The 12,861-nt window shown below is 41.9% G+C and overlaps 1 protein-coding gene across 1 annotated transcript in view; it reads right to left on the reverse strand.

Annotated features, from left to right (window-relative positions):
• Positions 1-9,137, reverse strand: part of nrg3b (neuregulin 3b) — a 271,247-nt gene extending 262,110 nt beyond the window's left edge. The window contains exon 1 of the mRNA XM_028030068.1: positions 6,857-9,137. Within this exon, the coding sequence (XP_027885869.1) occupies positions 6,857-7,703 (847 nt within the window). The 5' untranslated portion in view covers positions 7,704-9,137. The remainder of the gene's footprint in view (positions 1-6,856) is intronic.
• Positions 9,138-12,861: the final 3,724 nt, after the last annotated feature.

Here is a 12,861-nt window from a genome sequence, read left to right on the forward strand (position 1 = left end):
CGGTTTGGGGGATCTTGGTGGTCCTCTACTGGCTTCAGGAGACCTCAGACCTGGCCATCGTTGTATGGATGATGACCTATGCTGCAATATTCCATGATTCAGCTCATGTCTATGATCGGGGCGAACCAGCTCCAGATCATGATATTCCGGTTCCTGTGATTAATTCTCCCTGGCTGGCAGCCCAAGCAGGCACACGAGCTTAAACCAGCTACACTCTCCGCTTTCGCTTTTGCATATTCGTTGTGTTGTTGTTAATCCGAAACCCCTAATCGTGAAGTTACCTAGGTTGCTGTTTCTTCTCAGGCACCAACCTGCTGTGTGGGATGTGGGATCGCCGCAGAATCCTATGGATTCATATGGGTTGCATCGTCCTCCCGCTGGTGTCACCGTTGCGTGAGCAGCCGTATCACCGATGTAACGGCAATTCTCTGCGCCACAGGGCAAAGAGATTTGCCTTACATAGCGGCTTCCACATCTCGATTCCTGGAACGGGTGCACAAAATCGTGTGGACCTCTGCCTTTGGCCAAGAAGACGACGACCTTACAACATCTCCAATGCACACGGGACTCCTGCTGCCCGTGATTCAGAAGTTATGGGAACACCAGCTTACTCGACAATGCCTGCCAACTCTACACCTTCTCGATGGACGAGTTGTGGCAGTAGGCGAGTACCTTCCACCAGCGTGTCCCATGTCGCCGGATATGTTTATCGATGTCGGATGCCAAACCAGCAGTGCGACTAACAGAAAAGGTACCCAAACTGAGATTCTCAGTTCATCTCACCAAGCGTGCCAGACAGAAGACACCCTCTTCGTGTCATCTCCTTCACCAGATCCGCCTTCAACCGATATGGATTTTCAGGATCTACTGACTGAGTTGGAGGGATACTGTAACAACCCACCGACACTGCCAGACTCTGAGATGGATCTGTCTTCGCTTCTGCAGTCTTCCCTGGAGGACATTAGCCCTCCCGGATCAGCAGGATCTCCACTTCCTCCACAGTTGGACGCCGAGTGCTGGATTTCTCCACCGTCCAATCTGACGGAGTATGAGGTTGTGGATACCTGGACACCATCATCATCTCCGGTTGCCTGCTACGAACAGGACATCTTGACTGCTGATTGCGGTGATGGACTTGACCTCTTTTGACTTCGGACTTTGTGTTTTCTGCGAAGCACCGTCCGATCTCAAGGAGGGGGTGTCAAGAAAACTGGTAGGGGGTTTGAGATCTATCCAGGTACACGCAGAAACAGGTGCATGAAAGCCTGAGAGAAATAAAGCAATCTTGTGTTTTGATTTATAATGATTGAGTGTTTGATAATGATTAAGTTGAACATGTATGAATACAATAGGTAAAATGACTGTATGTAAGTAATCACTGAATGATTCTGAAGTGTACGAATCATGATCTGTAATAACATGACAACAATGAAATGATTAAGGTTTGATGATTTATAATAAGTGAAAGAGGTGATTAATGCTTATGATTAATGCTTAATGGAAATCAGCACATAGTTTTTAATATTTGACTGTGTTTAAAAGTTAATCAGAGAAAGGCACATAGTTTTTAATGTTAAAAGGAAAAGGGGGAAAAAGGAGAAGGGTAACTTGTGAGTTCCTGCTGTCGCAAGCAGTTCTGAACAGATGGCCAGACGCACAGGATGGGTGGGGCGGTATGGTTGGCTAAGAACAACACGCTGAGGAAAGGACGGTACTTTCCATCCCAGCCAGCAGACAGGAGGGGCCGACGGGGGTTTCCGTGAAATCAGCAGATGTTCAGGAAACCACGTAAACTAACACTCCCCATACACATACATGGCAGAGAACTGTATATAAGCAGACGGAAAAGGAGAAGTTCTTGTTCTTTGTCTGCGGCACCGAAGTAGAGCTAACACGAAGAAGCAGATCGAGGAAACAACAGCAGACCACACCCTGGAGCCACGGGGAAAGCTGAAGCTTCGTGCCGCCAAAGGGAGACAAGTTCCAATCGTCCAACCCGGGTTCCTGATTCGATCGTCGGTCTTACCTCAACCCAAACATTGCAACAGACTTGGAGAAAGGACAAAGGTCCCGGAGGGATAAAAGAGTTGGGTTTTCAAAAGCAATTGAGCCCTCTCTACTTTGCTTCTATTCTAAAGAGGATTTTTTCACACAAAGGATAAAGACTCAGACCAAGGTTTTCGGACGTTTCTGTTGCTAAAGATCCACCACCAACTGGGTATGAGTTGAACTCGCTTCCTAAAAAGCTATCTCAGAATCTGCGACATAGGTTAGGGAAAGAGACAGGAGGGTATGATTGTACATGTTGATTATATTACACTGCTCTTGAATTATATACAATTGATTATTGATTTGTATGTCACATATCCCTGCTTAAGCTTGCTTAATAAATTCATACTCTAAAATTCTAATGAGGTTGGTGGACATTGGAATTAATCGAGTCATTTATTCATTTTTCAGTTCTTTTAATAAGGGTAAAACTAATGTACATGGTTCTAGAAAAGAGGAGGCTTCATAATTTCCTTTGGCGAGAGTAAAATAACGACCCAGGGACTTACATCCGAGTCACTAAATTTAATCTAGCCGGTTCCAAGAGCAAGTTATATTTTAGAAAGCGAGCTACCGTTAACAGGAGTGGTTATTGGAATTATGCAGCTGTGAGGGCTACTCAGCTGACTGTTTCTTAACTGAAAAGGGTCGTAACTTCTGGATTGGAGGTAGTTAGAGCTAGACGAATCGCTTTCGACACCAGTTTGAATAGATTATCTCTTATAGATCTCATTTAGGGTAATACCCAGGTCTTAGAGATTTTCCGGACCTGTTAGACAGAGAACTGGTCAGTAGTCAGCCCCGGAGGGTTGTGATGAAGTGGGCGGGGCTAGCTATTGCAGGATAACGGACAAGAGAAAGCCGAAAAAGCAGAGCAAAAATAGACAGAGGAACACAATGACAGCAAGCTGACACAATAAACCACAGGGAAAAAGGGAGGAACAGGACGAAAGAAAACAAAAGGACGAAGTAGAATATTCTGTTATCCCCAACGGACAAAGCTTGTCTTTTAGAACACAGACTAATTTAGACTTTAACCAAGAGCAATCTTTACAAGAAAAAATATCCTCTTACCACCACCTAATGGATTTATTGTGTAGACTGCCTGAAACCTGAGACTTTACCTCACTGCAAGTACTAACACAGGACATGAACCAAGATATGACTTTACTGAAGGCAAAAACAAATGCACCTGAAGATATGTTTTACAGAACATTTCATCATCAAGCAGGCCTTTTCATATGTATCATTTTAGATTGGCTGCACTGCACATCCTGAAGGCTTTTCAAAAGCATTAAATGAAAATGAATATGAGCTGGTTGGTAACTGATTTCTGATTTTCTCTGATCTTAACTGTTATTTTTTTCTAAAGGATACTATAAACTCATTTGTTTAACTTAGGCTTTACTTCAACAAGTAAATACACCAATACAACAAACATTAACCACAAAAACTGCTTTGCAAGTTTCTTGATCTAGGTAGTGGTTTTAAAACAAGCAATAAAATAAAAAATTAATAGGTTATCCCCATTTTGTTGCAACAAACAAAGACAGAACAAACATGTTTGTTGGTGGATTAAATTGTTTCAGTTTTGAGCTGCCTATTTAATCTCAGGCAGCAAGATCTTTTTTTTTTTTTTTGCCACAACCAAAGGTCAAGCAGTGCAGTAACCTTTCAATTCATCACTAAAAATAATATGTTTTTCTCAAGGTAATTATATCCTTTTAAATATAACATTATTTTTCAGTGGTTTCAAATTCTACATCTTCAAATGGTACACATTGAAAAAGGACATTTGAAAATTCTGGGCTGTACAAAGACTTACAAAGACAGAAATAGGAAATTATTATTCAAAAATATTTTGGAACAAGACAACTATTTCGATTTGTGTAGTGAATCTATTATAGCCTAACTACATGTGAGCTAGCTAGCTGTAATAAAAGGCTTTACAAACTTGTTTAAGTTTTCTATCTACAATTTGTTTTACATTTTTGAAAGTGCTACAAAAATAGAGTATGTAGAGATGATTGAAATGGCCATCCTTAAAGAGGAAGTTCAGAATTTTTGTAGCAAATTTCTGTCAAAAGGGTATTAGCAGTTATTATCTTACCTGCAGCAGATAACTCTCGTCTTCTTCACTGAGTTCAAATCTGATTAATTTGACACAGAGGCTGAAGCTGATTGCTAGTCAAAGAGGAACCAACACCAACATGGCCTTTCACTGTCCAAAAACAATTTAAATGTCAAGATTTTCTCTTGTTTCATGGAGCATAAACCAGCACCGCTGACCCTCCCCTGCCTGTTTCTGTGTTGTCACTCAGCTGAAAAAAGGTTTCCACGGCTATCTTTACATATTTCATATCAATTCCATTTCTGTTTATTTATACATCACCAACTCACACAAATGTCGTCCCGAGAAACTTTACAAGAGCAAAAGAAAATTCACTTCAGTCACACAAACACTCCAAATTGTCCAAGTTATCAAACGGTACATTAAGTTCAGTTAATTACCCAAATTAGTTCAAAAAGCTCTCTAAGGAAAGTCAGTAAATCGCCTCGAGTCATTGACTTGCAAATAACTCTGTGAGCCATAAGTCATTCTTATTAAAGTAATGGCATTTTGAAACAATAGTTGGTCAGCTAAAACCAGCAGGTTTAACATTTCAGATGAGGTCAACTGCAAGCAATTGTTCTAGGCAGAGTAGACCAGCAACAAGATATGATTCTCCACCAAAGCAGCACTGAAAAACTAAAAATGTAAGGGGTTTTTTTATATATATTTTGCTAAAGTCTAAAATCTAAATAAATGTTACAGTGGATGTAGTGCAGCCTCCCAGCTAATCAAGATTTAGAAGACATGAAGATCCCAAAAGGTTGATTGTTTCTAATACAAGTATCATATAAAATGTTTCCATAGAACCTCACTTCACAAATTTTGAGCTATCCCTTTAGTTTTCCATATCTAAAAAAAACTAATACAAACTAATTAGAGATGCTAAGAAATGGTTTCTATTGATTCTGTTGGTTGTGTTATGGTATACTGAAGTGTTGCCTACTGGCAGACTGATAATAGACAACGTGATTAGCGAAAGCAAGGAGACTAAAATGAAATGCTATCCCTCAGTAAAAGAAACTGAGGAACAAGAAGAAAAAAATCTCTAATGTTTTAAATCCTTTAGTTACAAAGATCCGGTTTACTAAGAATGTGTTATCGTGTGAGGTCCTTGGCCTTTCATAGTATACAGCACAAACAGATGCTTCCTGATGTTCACCCGAGGGAGCTTCTCATTCTGGCAGCTTTCAGCTGTTTGGCAGCTCTTTGGCAAGTGATGTAATTGACTCCAGAGCAGCAGATTATTTTGCAGGAGGAGTCTGAGGACTGTCTATGGCTATATAGAGCTGGCTTGGCTGAAAATATCTAGCCCTAGGATAAAAAAATAAATAAAAACTTGTCACCTGATCACTGTTTGCTGGTGGAATCAATGCTGCTGATACATCCCGCTGATAAATGAGAGGGTTGCACATAGTGAATGCAGACATTTAATCTGTACGAGGAATGTGGAGAAATCAAGGTTTCAGTTTTCATCTCAACACATTTTTTGTTGTTAAATGAAAAGCCATTTCATGTTGCATCCCTTTGATGACTCCTCTTACAGGAAGCCGAGATGAAAATGTAAGTCAGGAGTCAAAGAGTCTAAAAAGACCATTTCTACACAGTCATATCCACTACTCATCACACCACTCACATCCTGCCCCACCCACATCTTACAGAAATTTTGCAAGATGTTGAAAACATGTTCCTTGTGGAATTAACAATTGTGGAGTCTTCTTTCTTTAGCACAATAAAACATATGCAAAACTCTCAGCTCTCCTGCTTTGTACCCTCTATCTCCCTCAAGCCTTTCCCTTACTTAGGCCCCTCCATCTGTTTTTTCCTCTCATCTCGCAGCCCCCTCTCTTCGTTCTCCTTCTTTGTTATGCTCCTTGCATTCGAGTCCTTCATTCGCCATCCTCTTTAACTTTGCTGTTTTTCAAAGGGTTTCTCTTCCTTTCCTCCAGTTTCTGTTCCCTCTCCACTTGTCCTCTGATACCCTATTCTCTTCCCCATATCCATCTTACTTTCCCTCAGCGCCTCCCCCTTCCTGCCTCACACCCCGTATCTCCCTGCAGTGTAAAGCAGAACCTGCGACATTCTGCTAAATAGGATATGTGGCCTTGCTATATCTGATTCCTCAAGACAGGAGGTGAAAGCTAAACTCTCTCCTACCTTGACACCTTACAAGCTTGTGGTATTTATTTTTATTACATAAATAAACCAACCTTGGTCAGACCACATATTGCAAAGTTTCAACATTTCAGATCTGGCAACAACAAAACCAAATGTTATCTGTTAGATAAAGGGCTGTCTTCAAAGGTACTTTTACAATTGTAGAAATAAGGAAGAAAAACCCTCTGAAAGTAAGATTCATATCAGATTAATGTATAAGGTGCAGTTAAAGATGAATGGGGTGAAACCACAGAGAACGCACCTTTTTCAGCTTGTGCTAATGAATATGATTAATATTAAGCTACTGGACTATCCACTACCCATGTGGATGAAGAAGGAAATATAAATGTGATTAATCCACGAGATTAAGCTGTAATAAGGCGTACCAAAGATAATAGGGTTCTTTTACACAGCAACCCTGTACTTATTGCCACAGAAGCCCAAGAGCTCTTCTCACACACTCATGACAAGTTGCACACATAACCTCACAGCACTACACTCACTCTTACCAGCACCTGTGACCCAAAAATCTGGACTTACGAGTTCTGAAGCGGTGGTGTGGGCGTGTGACAGGGCCCTTCCCTTGGCGCCCATGATTCCAGCGGGACGTGGGCTTCATCGGAGCTGCCGGCTGAGAAGTTGTGGTCGGCTGTACCTTGGCGTTGTTCTTAGCAGTCGCCGTCGTGGTGGTGGATGTGGTGGTGGTGATAGTAGGAGGAATCTGTCCCGGTTTTGAGTTGGCAGCTCCGTTCCGTCCATTGGAAGTGCTGCTTCCCTTCTTGACAGTACCGCGAGGTGTGACCTCCTTACCACTGGGCGCTGGGGTGAGACGGGTGGCACGGGTAGCAGCGGTGGTGACTGCGGTCCCACTGACTCGGGTTCCGACTCGATTGTGCAGATGCGGGGCTCGGTTGCTGTCCCCATTGGCGCTGCTGCCATTTGCTGAGTGGTTTGCTGGTGGACCAGATCGAGTTCTTGGTACTGGGGCGGTACCATCCGCTGCGAGCGGCGTGGTCGTTGAAACCATTGCAGTTGTGGATGTGGCTAAAGACGTGGTAGCAGTGGAAACGTCAGGCCCCTTGGGCATGGCACTGGGTTTTGAGAGAAATATGGGGTCTTGGCCATTGATACTTTTGGGATCAACCAGATCTGTGGGGACATAATCTTGCACAGAGCCAACCACAATCCATTTGAGCAGCATGAGACTGAGTCCCAATCCCACAAATCCCATCACCAGGGGTACAGCACACAGCCAGGTCTGCTGGCGAGGCCACACAGCACACGGACCACAGCGCAGAGGGCCCGGGGCTCTGGGGGATGCTTGTTCAGCCCCTGGCTCCTCCAGCGTCATGGCTGCCAGAGTGCTTGCACCAGAACGCTCACTCATCCTGCCACAGCTTTTTTTTCTCTCTTTTTGTCTGTCAGAGTGTTTCGGAGGTCAAACAGGTGGCCTAATGATACATAGGCATATGTAAAGAAGATGGGGTGGAGAAGGGATGCTGCACATTTTACAAGCGTACACACAGTATGTTTACAGCTTGAATACCGACATGCACAGATGGAAAAACCAAGCAGACACAATCCACTCACAGTCACGTTCTAATTAAAAGCTGGCTCTGCACTCAAATGCATTCAAAAGCAACATAACCTACACTCCCTCTGGCGGACAAGTAACCAAACTCTCTCACACACACTCATACGCTCACATTCAAACGCTCACGCAATAAGAACACAAACGCATGATGATATTCCAACTTCCCAGGAGCATACAGGTTATGGGCAGGTGAGCCAAGTAGGAGGAGGAAGGGTAAGGAGGAGGGGGAAAGGGCGCTTCACTGTAGTGCGGCGCAAATGAAGCGGTGATAAATCCGAGGATGTTTCACTCCAGTGTTAAAAAGGCGTCCCAAATATTCATATCGATCCTTCAGACTGGAGCTGTAAATCCATGTGAATGTGAGCGCACTAACACCAACATCGAGCCAGGACGCGGCTGCAGCCTTTTCCTCTGTACACTGGATGATTATCGGCCGCATGGAGGTCCTTAAAAAAAAAAAAAAAAAAAAAGCAAACCTCTTTCGCTCCTAGATGTCAGACGAGTTCCTCTCACTCTCTATATTTAAATATATACAGAGAAAAAAAGCGTGCCGTTGTCACTTGTCTTTGCAGGTTGTCTCAACTTTTCACCTAAAAGCCCCTCTCAAAGGTAAGACCACTCGTTTCAGATGACGGTATAATATTTAGAATAATCCAAGCCGGGAGAAAGCCACGAATCTGAAACGATGCGGCTCAGAACGGACCTGAAGCGATCTGGCAAGAAGACTGAAGAGGGGGTGATGTTTGTTGCTGGCAAAATCCAGCTGATCCAGGTCCAGTCTCCAGGCACTGGCCACCCCCGATCGGATTATTTCCCGCACGTCTCAGTTCCCCGTCTTGATGATAGAGGGGAGAAAAAAAATATATAAAACATATTTTAAAATGACGATTCTGCGAGTTGTCTACCCTCCTCTGCATTCCCACGGAGGTGCGAACAGCAGAAGGGGTGACGGAGAGAGAGAGAGAGAAGAGGCGAGGAAAGGGGTGGGTGAGAGAAAGAGAGAGAGAGAGAGAGAGAGGGAGGGGGCAGCTGCTCTGAAAAATGATGCGGCGGTTGCTGTCGGAGGCTGCAGACTGAAGGAGAGAGACGGAGAGGAAGCGAGAGAGGAAAGCAGGATGAAAGGAGGGGAGGCTCGCTTAGGCTGCGGTGAGAGACCAGGGCTCCTACCCATCCGGTCCTAGATACTCCAAAGTGACGAACAGCGGCTGGCCCCTCCTGAAACTCACTTATACATACTTACTAAAAAGACAGATTGGATTAAGAAAATATTCCGTTTGATTGGAGTAAGAAAGGTGAAGGGAGGGGTGGAGGGGGGTTGAAGCAAGAGCAAGCGCTGCAGCTGATGCAGATATGGAGGCAGAGCAGAGCAGAGAGAGGAGGCGGCATCAACAGCAGCAGGAACAGGAAAGGAGAGGAGAGGCACTTCCATAGTGGACACACCCCAGGGAACGCTGAGATCCAGGGATGGAAAGAGAGAGAAAGAGAGAGGAGGAGGAGGAGGAGAAGAGAAGAAGCACCACCCCGATGTCTCTCCCACAGTCAGCACACACAAGCGCAAACAAACCAAACACCGGGGTTTTATAATTTACAGGCGAGCTCCAGCACCATACTTCAACTTGATACTTCCATGGGCAGCACTAGATAAATGCCTTATTTTACAGTTCAGAAGGGAGTAAGGCTTTAGGCTCAAAGCCAGGCAGGCTTTTATGGGAAGTTCATGGGCATGAGGTAAAAACAATGTCACAGCAGAAACTGCAGCAGGTACCAAAACAGGTTATGAATAAAGCTTTATGATTAAAACCATTTTAACATTGATAAAAGAAAAAATACATTTGAAACTGGTGCAAAGATTTTCCTAACTGTTTCCTGACCATTTCAGTTGGAAGAACTCATATGCTTGCATGCACAAGACAGATTTATTTATTCACAAATTAAAGGTGCTAGCAGTGATGGCTACATGTGGCCCCTCTTTCTGCAGCCACTCAACCCACCACACATCTATGCTTTTTACAGAGAAACAGAAGCACAGATCTAAAATGCATACAAATGGTAAAGATGATAAATATAAAGAGATATGCAGCTGAAACCAAATATTTAAATGCACCTTAGAAGTTTAACAGTTTTTCTCACCATCTTACATTAAATCAAACTAAACTTTTCCTATGGTCACATCGAACTTTGTTTTCTGTTCTCTTGTTGCATAGTGAGAAAAAAAAGTAATTACTTTATTTTTTATGTGTCATTGGAAAGTCAAAGGAACTCAGGCAAGATATCTGGAAGAGAATTGCAGACCTTCAGAAGTGTGGTTCATCCTTTGGTACAGAAAGAAATGTTTTGGTGTGAAATGAGAGCATCAACACTGGAACAAAAGCAAAAGACTGAATAGAGTGTCAATATCTGCAGAGAAATGTGTCTTATACCAACATTTGCTTAAATGTTGGTATAGGAGAGGCATTTGTTACTCCAAAAGCAACATAAAAATCCAGATTACAGTTTGTTAATGCAAATACCTTTATTTTTCTGGAGACATGTTATGTGCTCTGAACTAAAAGCAAAGTGTTTGGCCATAATAAGCATTGCTACAGAAAACAAAGTCAGTCTTTTGGACTCCCAGCTACAAAACCCTGACTGCAGTCACATAGAAAATTTATGGGCAGAGCTGAAAAGTCTTGTGCTGGCAAGAGAGTCTACAAACCTGAGAAGGTTACAGCAGCTGGGTCTGTCATGAGAAACGGGAATAATTTATAGCAAACCTTTGTGTGAAGCTGATGGAAACATACTCAAAACGTTTGACCTGAAGTCATACAGATTGAAAAGCAATTCTACCAAGTATTAATCTCCAGGACTAGAAGACTAATGTCCCAGCAAGATCTAGAGAAACTCATCCATGCGTTTATCTTTAGTTGCATTGATTACTGCAACAGCGTCTTCACAGGTCTGTCCAACAAATCAATTAAACAGCTGCAGCTGATCCAGAATGCTGCTGATCGCGTTCTCACTAAAACCAGGAAGATAGAGCACATAACACCAGTTTTAAAGTCCCTCCACTGGCTCCCTGTAGCTCAAAGAATAGACTTTAAAATACTGTTGTTAGTTTACAAATCACTGAACGGCTTAGCACCACAATACATTAAAGATCTGCTGTTGCTGTATCAACCTTCCAGACCTCTCAGGTCTTCTGGTTCTGGTTCTGCTCTGCATCCCCAGAACCAGAACCAAACGAGGAGAAGCAGCTTTCAGCATCTATGCACCACAAATTTGGAACAAACTTCCAGAAAACTGTAAAACAGCTGAAACACTGAGTTTCTTTACATCTAGACTAAAAACCCACCTGTTTAGAGTTGGATTTGAAACGTAATCAATTACAAATTTAATGATGGCACAACAATCAAAACATTGTAATGTTTTGATTGTTGATTCTATGTTGCATGACTTTGTGTTTTTGTGTTTGTTATGATGTAAAGCACTTGCTGAAATGGGCTATACAAATAAAATTTGATTGATTGATTGATTAAGGAAAAATTATTCACGTTTCTGTATTTCTCAAAGGCAGTGAGCTTTTTCAATAAGAAACCCTTAAAATCTTGGTATGTAGCAAATAGAAATTATTTCGGTATGTAGTAACTGACCCAAAGTAGAAAAACATTGTAACGTGAGTCTAATACTGTAGAAGCTTTGACATCATTAAGCAGCAGTGGTGTATACCATTCTTACACTGTTACCACTAAGTGGGTTTATATTTATTAACAGGACATGCAAATACTGTTTGTAATAGGAAATTTTCTCTGAAATTCTATGGACCATCTTTGCTTTTTTAACTTATGTTGCAGAGATATGTCACATAGAAAAGTGAAAGGTTCTGTATGTTGCCCCTTCACCGTTCTGTACCTGTGCAGTTTTAGTCTTTTAGTACCAAACTGTTCTGAGGATATGTTGTTTCTGTTTTTACTACTTATGACAAAGTAGTTTTATATAATTTATTTACAGCATACAACAGTAATGTGGTTATGTCTCCAAAGAATAACATATACCATCAAGGAGGAACAAATTGTCAAAGTGGAAGCAAAAAATGAGGGTAGAAATTGACAAAGGGGCAAACTGACCTGGAGTCAAAGGGAAGAAATCGTACAAGGCTAACAGCTAGCAAGACAGACTCTTCATTTTAGCTGAATTAGGTTTTAAATAATTCGAAGAAAGGTGGGCAGTTAATATCAGATAAAATCTTATCCAACTGATTCCAACATTGTTGGTTTGACGTTTTTTAACTTGTAAAATGGAAGAATTGTCTCACTAGCACTTAGCCTTCAATTGCTTTGAAGTTTTCACTTTTCTACAAATTCACATTTCAATATGATATCCGTCTATGACTGATGATAATGAATCAGTGGCTGAGAACACAGTCTGAGCTCAGAGACTGACAAAAGGCAGCGACAAGTTTCTTTTGTCTTGCGAAACTGAATCAAGTGAGTGGACACCCATAAGAGATTAGTAAAAGGTTGAGAGGTTATTAGAAAGTATAACTGGTAGCATAGTATCCATTCATTCTTTATTTATTACCCACACACATTGCTAGGTTAGTGGTATGGGTGCTCATTTATGCAGCTGGTGGTTATTTATGGCATAAATGCAAGCAGAAGGCAGTGTTTATTATTTCTGTGTGTAAGAAAGTATGTCAAATCTTTCTGGTCAGGATAACTGTTATAAAATTAAGGTAAATCAAAAGAATAATATTCTCTTCAATCACTAATATTTGTACTTTTTGCAGCACTTTACTGTAAGATCACACAATGACTGTGACATTTTAGGTTTTAGGAAGACCATTGGTGACATGTTGTCTCTTATCTCAATTTCTCATGTAAATCATTGGTTTCTGTACAAATGACTTCCCAATGCCAACAGTGGCTGTTTAATGGTACATAAAAAGCATTTGAGAAAACTGTTATGGCAGTTT

This window comes from Xiphophorus couchianus, chromosome 10 (genome assembly GCF_001444195.1).
Source record: "Xiphophorus couchianus chromosome 10, X_couchianus-1.0, whole genome shotgun sequence".
In the NCBI taxonomy this organism is placed as follows: domain Eukaryota; kingdom Metazoa; phylum Chordata; class Actinopteri; order Cyprinodontiformes; family Poeciliidae; genus Xiphophorus; species Xiphophorus couchianus.